The sequence below is a fragment of the Fringilla coelebs genome (assembly GCF_963513975.1).
Source record: "Fringilla coelebs genome assembly, chromosome: 2".
Lineage (NCBI taxonomy): Eukaryota > Metazoa > Chordata > Aves > Passeriformes > Fringillidae > Fringilla > Fringilla coelebs.
In genome coordinates, this window is record NC_140029.1 from 114,170,158 (window position 1) to 114,180,465 (window position 10,308).

The 10,308-nt window shown below is 38.5% G+C and overlaps 1 protein-coding gene across 4 annotated transcripts in view; it reads right to left on the reverse strand.

Moving 5' to 3' along the window:
* The window catches only part of ARL13B (ARF like GTPase 13B), a 33,220-nt gene extending 22,961 nt beyond the window's left edge, over positions 1 to 10,259 (reverse strand). For 2 of the 4 annotated variants that reach the window (XM_084226683.1, XM_084226685.1), the window contains exons 1-3: positions 7,515 to 7,915; positions 5,975 to 6,045; positions 3,928 to 4,177 (exon numbers count right to left, since the gene is read on the reverse strand). In XM_084226683.1, the coding sequence (XP_084082809.1) occupies positions 3,928 to 4,177; positions 5,975 to 6,045; positions 7,515 to 7,573 (380 nt within the window). In that variant the 5' untranslated portion in view covers positions 7,574 to 7,915. Of the gene's footprint in view, positions 1 to 3,927; positions 4,178 to 5,974; positions 6,046 to 7,514; positions 7,916 to 10,059 lie in introns of those variants that run through there. The other 2 variants (XM_084226682.1, XM_084226684.1) reach the window with 2 other exon arrangements.
* Positions 10,260 to 10,308: the final 49 nt, after the last annotated feature.

Consider the following 10,308-nt stretch of genomic DNA (forward strand, 5'->3'; position numbering starts at 1 on the left):
TGATCTTGGAAAGCACTCTTGGGATCCCTCAATTGCTTCACTTCTCTTCCCATTTTCCCTTCAGCAGAGCTCTCAGGAAAAACTGCATCCCTCTTTCAAGACAGAGTAAAGAATTTTATGGTTTTTACAGAAACACATGAACTACAGGAAAGGATCAAAGGATGAAAGTGACTTTTTTTTGGTTCTTATAAACTTCTTCAAAGTTCAGAAGTTCTAAAGTTTAGTTTGGTTGTTCAAACTAAAACAGTGTGGCAACAAACTCCCTGTGCTGTTGGGAGGCATTGAAAATACTGTTAATCTCAAAGACAGGATTCATAAAAAAGTTTTACTTATTCACAAAATAATAAGAAGTATTTTTAATTGCCTTGTGTTTTTTTAGCATTTATATTTTCTTGCTCAAATTCTAAATGTTTTTTTCCCCCAGGAATCTAAAATTCTACAAAACAAATCTCCACACATAAAGCAGACACCATTAGTAACAATCTGGAATGGAATGCCTAAACCAAACAAGAGGTCAGAAAACTTATCAGGAATATTTCAATACTATATCTATAGGAAAAGTTCATAAACTTTTCATAAATTGACACAGAGATACTTATATTATTCAGCTCTACAGGCAGAGATCTACCAGGATAGGGGAATATGATCCTTAATTACACACTCACAAGGCACATTCTTAATGCTGCCTGTCCTACCTAAATACGCAATCACATTTGCAGTTTCACTTTTGCTAGTACAAAAATTAATGAAAAAATAGAACTCCATCCTTACACCCCCTACTCCTCCCCCATAATCTAGCAGAAAATTATTTAGGTTGGAAGGAACCTCCTTCAACCAACTCCTTTTGGAACTGAGTGAGAAATAGCTCTCCATGCAATTGAACAAACAATAGCAATGTAACTGAGACAAAAAAGTTCTTTCCAAAAAGAAATTTAAAAAAAAAATCCACACTGAAACCAAACAGCAAACCAGAAATGTATTCCTGAACTGCTTTGTGCTGTGCAAAGACATTTTATTTGGATAGTCAGAGAAGGCAGAAAAAACTGCACTGCAATTCAGCAAGACACTAAGTGAACAGGATGTCTTTAGTTGCACGTAGCAGGAAAAAAAAAAATCTACAATCAAAGTAATTTTCATGTTGCGGTATTTAGAAAAAGTTGGATTCCTTCCATCCCAGATTAAAACTGCAACGGAAATTAACTGCTATCAAAATACAATCAAAGGTCTGAACCTTAAAGCAAAAAATACTATTTACACAGTAGCAACAAAAAATAAACTTAGAGGATGACATCACTGAAACAATTTCGTTAAATACTCTCCCCTTAACTGCATACATTAAAAATACCTTTATGTTCCAAGGGCAGAGTAGAAATTAGCCAATAAACAAGAGCTGTACTTCCAATAGCGAAATAAAACTCAAGTTTTCAAAATTCAAGTTTTAATACTTAGGAAAAGAGCTGCCTGATTGAGTAATTTCCAAATGTAAATTGGTTAGAAACAGGCAAAACATAAAACACTGAGGGAGAACTGGGAAGTGAGAAAGACTTGTGGAAAACTTTTCCTTGATAAGGGGACACTGTTAACTGAAAATAAGTAGCATGAAATAATAGTGTGAACTACAGTTTAGACTGAATTTGATATTGAGCATTCAAAATTATTAGCAGCAGAAATTCACAGTAATCACAAAAGTAACTTTCCAGTGTTTTCAGTAGTTACATAAATATGCAGAAAACCAAACAAATTAAAGCCCAGCTGCAAGTGTTCTGTGAAGAAAAGTGAAACATTAATAGCTATAATCCCTTATCACCAAAATAACAGGTAGAAAGTAGCTTTCTCCTAACAAAACACCTGCCCAAAAATGTCCTTGGTATAAAATATCAGTGACAGTACATGGACTTGCATTTCCTCTTGCACATGCTCCATGTCAACTTAAATAAAAAAACCCACAAACAAAACAAAGTCACCAAACAAACACAACTAATCCCAAACAAAACCAGCATTTGCCTGCATAATATGATGTCTGTGTGCTCCTTTCTGATAAAATAAAGGACAAAAATCATCCCAAGTGAAGAAAATTTAAACTTGCATACAAGTCTTGAGGATGCTGCCAGAAGAATTTACCCATAAACATAAATAAATTGATAACACTGAACAGTAAAACACCCCAAATGACAACTTTAACATCTCTAAATAATCTATACCGAGAGACAGTAAAAGACAATACTATCACATTTGAGGAAAATTGTCTTAAAATGATTCTGTGACTCCTCCATGGGCAGCAATAAATAATAGCATGGGAGAGCAGCAATTAAATTTGTAGAAAGTATAACACTGAACATCAGGTTTCTCATATTCCCGTATTTCTGTAAGGTAGAGTATTTAGCACCAATATTATGTCCACATTGTGCAATTCAGCCTATTCTGCATATATTAAAATGCACTAATTAAAAAAATGTAGCAAGGTATTAGGGAACTTACTGCTACATGGGTAGCAGTATCTCATTATTAAGAAAAACAACAAAACCAAAAAACCCACAAACAAAATCTGAACATGAAAATTAATATAGTATTAAAAAAGGCTAACTTTCAGCATAAATTTGGAAATCTGACAATACAGGAGAGACTCAAGAGGCAGGCTCACACAGGAGCATAAACCAAAGAACTACTGGATCCCTCCACAGAAATGGGATGCTGCAAAAGCAAATTCTGATCAAATGCTTGAAGTTTAATCTAATAAAAAGTAGTAACATCAACAAACTTGGTTTAGTCACCATTAGAGCAATTAATAAATACACTCTGCCTTCTGATTAGCTACTGGTAGGGATCAAAATCCAGTATCAAGATCCAGGGACATGAGTGAGTTCTCTGCAGGTCTAGTCAGCAACACAAATATAACTCCTTTACAGGATTAGATCATAGAGATTTCTACCCAAAAAAACCCCAACAAAACCAAAATACAACCTAAAACCACCCATAAAGTTGCATTTAATTAAAAAGCACAGCACAGCTTTCCATAGTCACAGCTGCATTTTCGTTTCAGTTAAATTAAGCTGGCTTTATTGCCTTTCCTATGCCAGATACATGCAGAGCAATGAAAGGTAAAATCTAATCTATTTTCAACATATACACCATTACTTTGCTGAACTACCCTACACTTCATCAACACAATTAGCCAGGCTCAGCTTCAAATCAGCAGAGCGTCACTATTTCTTAAAAATAAGAGATCTCTCCTCTTACCTGTACAGATTCTTTATGATAGCACAGGGATGTTGTGCAATTTATGCATTATGGAGGTCTTATGCTCACCAGACATAAAGATATTGACTTAAAAAACCATTTTAAACTGTCAGAGTTTATTTTTTAGCTTCCAAAGCATATTTGTTGGCAAAGATTTTTGGTGTGGGATTAAAAAAGTATGTTCTTTAAAGTATTTTTACAAACCTTATTAAACAGAGAAAAATCAGGTGCCCAATACAATTAAAGCAAGCCTCCTTTAATGAGACTTTTTTGATCATATATCAGCAGCACCATGTGTTAAGTGAACAAGACATTTATTGCTGAGAGATCACCCTATTGCTGAGTATAATCAAGCATTTACCATTTAATTAATTGATGTAGGCATAAATAGCAACAATATTTTTGCATCATCTTGCCACACCAAATTTGTAAAGTCTTTTAACCTAGCATTTCAAGTAACATTAGAATTTTAAAGCATTAAAAAATCCCACCTTGTTATTTTTCCATGGCTAATGAAAAAGGAGAGAAACAAATATCCCTGAGAAGGATAAAATAAAACATGAAACCATAAAGCTAATTGCAGTATTGGTTAATGCTAAAGTTACAGCAGTATTAGTCACAGAAATAGTTCTTTAGGTCTAAATTCACCCAATTTCAGATTATTAGGAGAACATTTATTATGCTACTTACACTAACACAGGTTTTCCTGATATCTTAGGGCTTTTCAAAACTTCTATCATGGCTTGTTTTGTTTCTTCCATTCTTTCAATGTCACTGGAATCCACCACAAATATGACACCATAGGACTCAGCATAATAGTTCCTCCAGATATTCCGGATTCGTTTTCCACCTCCTAAATCAAAGATGGTGACTTCAAAGCGTCCCTGTTTCAAATTAATTTTGGAAAACCCAACTGTTGGAGCCACATCTTCAGGAGACTCTGTCAAAGAAGAAAGCCTTCAGTTTAAAGAGGATTTTATAGTGGGATTTGTGTCGCAAAATTCACATTTTAAAAACATGGAGCAAAACCTCCTTGTTAAATATTGCTGACCACATTTTTACTTAAGTGAAGATTTCCCCTCTCCTCAGGGAATGGTAAATTAACGAGTCTCTCAACTAGTTACTTCACATTAATTTAGACAGGAGCACTGGGGGAGTGGGAAGGAGGGAGAAAAGAGAGGGGCCCAACAGGCAGATTATAGTATTTCACACCACAGTTCCATTGCAGTGGTGGTTACTGTACTGCATTTTCACTTCCACTCATTTCCATGATAGTAATTAAACTTTGAGAAGGAAAACACCCAAACCAGTTAATGCACTATGACCTGGGAACTCTTGTGCTCTGCCAAATTTATATTTTATCCTTCATGGTTGCCAAAAAAGCTTCAGAAGTTCAAACTGAGGGCTGGGGTGAAGTGACTGAAACCATGTTCTTCTGAGATGTAAATTATTTGATTCCCTTTATTCAAGGTCAGGTTTTAGCCTTTGTTTCTTTGTTTATTTTTATTTGCTGCTTTTTTCTAATTTGCCATGCAATATGCTAAAAAATGACAGATTTCTATTTAATACTTTTGCTTCCTGTCTCCCTCTCCTGAGGGCAAAGAAAGGCTGGCTTCGCCTCACACCACTAAGCTGTGCCTGCAGGGCCAAGATAATTGGATCTCTGTTTTATGCAGCTGGGGAGCACAAGGCAGGAGAAACATGGAAAATGCAGCTTATTGAGAGGGAAAAAAGAAAGGCCTGCAGAAACTGAGTCCCCACCAGCCTTCTGCTCCTACCCTTAAGACAGCCAAGATGGGCATTCAGAACATTTAAGCCCTGGGGAACACTCAAGGAAATCAGAACTATCTTTCCTGTGAGTTTCCCTTTAGAAATACACATATTTACCTCACTTTTTTCCCATGAAAAATAGGAATTTTAGAAATAACTGTTACATTCAGATGGTAAAGATAGTAAAGGTGGTTTTCAAATAGAATGGAAGGCTAAATTATGAAACACTCCTGTTTTCAGGGCAAAAGTGGAGGAATTGGAGAGAATACTCATGATTCTATTTGTGCTTTAGCAAGTCTGTGAACTTACATAACACAAGTAAACAAACTCGAGGTGGAGTCTCCAAGTCTGCCAAAACACTACTAAGTAAACTCTTGTTCTTGCACAAGATGAAAGTTATTTAGAAAGACAATCCCACAAGTGGAGGAAAAAAAATACAGAATTTTTGTTTTCACAATTTTTATCTCTAATTATATCCTGCTTGCATGTGCCAGGGCAAAGTACCCTTCAAAATCGAGTGGTCTCTTAATGGCAATTCTATTTATCATCATTTTCTGATTATAAATAATGATAAAAAATATGTAACACTAGAACCATCCTTAATGTTATACATACCAATTTCCTTTCTTTAGACCTTATATATACTTACTAACAACACTGATTTTTATATAAAGTGTACTGCTGTATGCACATTACTGGAATGGTTACCTGAAAGCAACTTCAGCACATGCACACAAGGAAAAAAAAGAGAAAATAATCAACTCCAATGACTCTATTGTCCATTGTAGAGTTTTTATTAAAATGTGATATATATGGTATTTGGATGGTACAACCACCAACATTTTGTTTCAACAAGATGGGAGGGAGAGATACATTAAGAGATGAAACAATATTTTCAGATTTAATTGATTGAAAATTAGGAATGATACTCTCAGTGCTCCATTTGAATGATGAATTAATCACTTACCTCCTTGAATTCCTCGGACTGTAGCAGTTTTTCCAGCATTATCAAGACCCACCATTATTAGTGTCACCTTCCTCCATAAGGAGAAAAGAAAACAGAAGGATATTTAATTTTTTTTCCTCTATCTATACATAATTTAATCTATTTTTTTTAAACACAAGCAAATTTACCACCAAATAACAGAAAGAAGAGGTTTCAAAATACCAAGACACTGTTACTATTGTGTGTCTGGTGTTTAATATGTCCAATCATCTGATTAGACAGAACAGCAGAACAAGGTAGGAAATTAAAAGTCTCATATCATGGTTTAAGTTTCACGTGTGACAATGATTCTACTTTCAACTGGTACTTGCCTGCTGCAATTTAATTTCACAGTACTGTAAATTTTATTTGGTGTGGTCATGGTCCCTTTAACAATTTCTGTAATTGCAGTTCCATTCCCCTGTATTTTTACCATCTCTCTGCCTCAAAGTTTGTCCTGTATTAGAAAATTATTTCTGTCTCCATCAGTGTGTCTGAACAACACCTGAGTAGACAACACCAGTGCTGGAAATATGTGGGACTTACCATGCCTTTGTTTCTAGACTGTAAACGTGCAAGTGGTGCTAGGAATGCGCAATTTATTAGCAAACTGGTACACAGGTTAATATTTTCCCAGGATACAATTTTAAAAGCCGCAGGAAAACCTTATTTATGTGTGTATAACTCAGTTCTTCTTCCTGTTCACAAAGACTCAGTGGTCAAATGCATTTGCTCAATTTTATGCCCCCTTAAGTGAAAGAATTCTAAAAAACCACTGTTATTTGCAGACTTGAAACTATACTATGAAATATGAAGTAATACTATCAAACATGAAGTATAATTTATACAAGTTCTTTCAGAAGAGCAAGAAACCTCTGAGAAAAGAACCCAAAAATTAAATTGTACTTTAGAATCTCCAAAGCTGGAAGAGTAAAGCAAAAACCAAACTTTACTTTGAGCAGCTTAGAGGCTTTCTGTGATGGAGTGACCAGAGCAGTGGACAAAGGAAGGATTACAGATATAATTTATCATGACTTCTGTCCACATTGGAGAGATGGGTTCAGTGGATGGAGTAGCAGGTAGGTAAGGAATGGCTGGGACAGTCACAGCCTGAGGGTAGTGATGACAGCTCGGGGCCCCAGTGGACACCAGTGACCAGCAGTGCCCCTCAGAGGTCCATACTGGGACCAGTGCTATTGAATATCTCCATTAATGAGACAGAAAAGTGCTGAGGGCATCCTCAGCAAGTCTGCAGATGAGTGGTGAGGCTGACACACCTGAAGGATGGGAAGCCACCCAGAAGGAACTGCAGAAGCTCAAGAAATGGCCCATGGGAATATCAGAAGGTTTAGTAAGACCAAGTACAAGGTGCTGGGTCAGGGTATCAGCACATGGAGAAGAGCCCTGGGGAGAAAGAACTTGGGGTACTGGTGGGTGAGAGGCTGGACATGATCAAATATGAAACAATGAATAAAACACAGTTTGGGAAGGTGAGAAATGTAAAATACTTTCCCATGTTTACCTGACAGGTTCCCTCCACCGTTTCAACCAGTTGCAGCAATTGGCCATTAGATTGAACATCCCTCTTCACCAGCCATCCAGAGCCACCAAAGCTGCAGGAATGATGTGGGCAGGCCAGAGCAACCCAAGGAGACTGGCAGAGACACTTCAGAGCCAAGGTCTTGTCACTACTAAAAAGAAAAAAAAGGGACAAAAAAAAAATTAGGCACTCTGTAGAAAGAAGGCAGCAGCCTCCTGTTCAGTGTGTCATGTTCAGTCTTGTTATCTTTCCCTTTTCCATCCTCACACACTTCATCCATCCCCTCTTACAGATCTATGCAGCCACCACACACCGCTTATCCCAAATAATAATGTCAGGCCACAGCACAGAAGGAAACTTGTAAGTTAGAGGAACAAGACACATCCAGCTACAAAATTTCAGTGCTTGTCTCACCAACACATGCCACAGCCCTGCTGACTGACAGAGAATAAGGACCAATTTCAAGCATGAGTAAAACTTACAAGAATATAACAGGATAAAGCACTAAAAGCAAACAAAGAACATTCCTACCTGCTAGGTGTATTCATTTAAGTGTCAATTTCTTTTGCACAAAAAGATCCCAGAGCAAGGAAGTTGTGGCTCTCTAGTGAATATTTTGAGGAACTGGCAAAGATATCTAGTAAATGTCACTAAATTAAACAGAAGTACCTAGCACTTCCATCATTCCACTCTTCAAGCAGAAAGAAACAGAATATTCCTCTTTTTGACAATTACCATAGCAGGTTTCCCTAAGCTTGCATCTTAAAATTTGCTTAATATTTTAAATTATAGCTAACCTCAAACTAACTTAACTTTAAATGATGGCAAAAAGTGAATAATTAAAGATCATAGCAATCCTGATCAACTGTGATGGCTTAGATAATTTATAGAGGTAGGAACTGAACTCCTCCTGATCCTATGAAGTTAATTTTCAAGGATGCCTTTGCATGGGTCTGCTGTCATTCAATGTCAGAAACAGGTCAGGTTTCATCCAAAGCAGAGACAACAGCTACTCTTTAAACATTTATATTCCATTATCCTCAAGAACCTGAGAAGAGGTTCTCCATGGGAGAGCTGAGTGTATGAAGAGTAGAGAAGTTCCTAAAAAGAGCAAGATGATTACAACTGTTACAAGTATTAAAATCAAGCTCTGAAGAATAAAAAATCATTTAAAAAAACCCAAAAAAACAAATGCCCACATGCAGTGGGCTGTAGTGCCTCAACCCACGATCAAGTCTGAACAAAGCTCACTTTGAGAACAGAGCCAGACAAATTTCTAGAAAGAAAAAATGTAACAGCTCAGTGAACAAAATGTGCATTGTAATTGTGTCAAATGACATAAATGTAACATTTTCAGAGCCTGAACACCTCCATAGAGCAATTCCCATCCCATTATATAAAGACTATCTTTGCAAACTGTCACAAAATTGCTCTTGAGCCTATATATGGCCCAGAGCATTCAGATGGAATTCATGAGATGAAGAGAATTTATTCAAGAGTGAAAAGCAGAGAGCAGCTATGCCCTAGCACAAGAATCTTATTTAAATACAAAACCATAAAAGGGGGTGGGCAGGAGTAGACAAATTAGATAAAAATTTTCAGAAACAAATCACTCTAGGAGGAAAGGACATTCAACACTGCTGAAAATGTTATGGTAGGGAGGCAAATCCCATTCTGCTATGCCAGTTTGGAGAGACCGGATCTCTGAAATATGTACAGAACATGTCAGGTATTTTATAGGGTGCACTAGCAACATCCCAAACCTGTTCCAGATATTACATCTGTCAGCTTGCTGAGGTCAAACAAAACCAGCAGGCCCAGAAACCTGTCAAACTTAGCAGTGAAGCCTGCACACCATTCAGTAGAGTACATTTAGTACATCACCTTCACTAGAGGCTTTTACAATACAGAATTTATTACAGCAACATCAAGCTTTCACGTTCTTGGAAACACAGCTAAACAAATCATTTAGAGCTGACCCTCCTCACATAATTTAATTATTTAACTTCCTGCTGTAATGTTCCTTGTCTGGATGTCAATTATAAGGGCACTTCATAGTGTTATATTTTGAACAGCAAACCGAGTGACTGAGAAGCAAAGTAGCTGAAAAATCAGCAAAAATTTGTGAATACCATCCTCTCTGCCAGAATTGCAGTTTAGACCTAAATAAGGTGCAACAGCTGTGACGTCCTGAAAGCCCGAGGCACTCAAATCTTTGTGCGGAACAGCTTTAGGACCACCATATTTTCTGCAAAGAGTTGTAAGTGCAAGTCCAGCAGTTCAAGAGAGCATCTGCACTTTCCGGCCACGTTCCCAACCTTCCTTTCCCGTTTCCAACAGAGCAGCAACTCAAAAACCCCGCACGTGTCACTCGCTCCTCTCTCCCACTCTGGAAGCACTTCTTTAGCTTGTAAGCCCAACGCTTTCTACAAAGCGTCTTTCTACAAGCGTCTTTCTCCTCCTCTGAGGAGGAGAGAGTCAGCCCTCAGGCTGCCGAGTCCCCCGGGCCCTTCCCCGCCCCGCTCACCGCTGCCTCCGCCGAGGCCCCGCAGCGCAACGGCTGCGCGCGGCCCGGAGCGCTCCGCCACGCACGGCCCGGCCCCGCCACGGCGGCGGCGGCCGGCGGGGACCGGCGTCAGCTGCGGGCTGCGCTGGGCCGCTCCCGGTGAGGCGCTGCTCGGGCGGGGCCGCGCCGGGAGCTCGGCGCCCGCGGGGACGCCGCACCGAGCCCGTCACCCCGGGAGACGGCCGACGGCGGCCGGCACGGGACACGCTT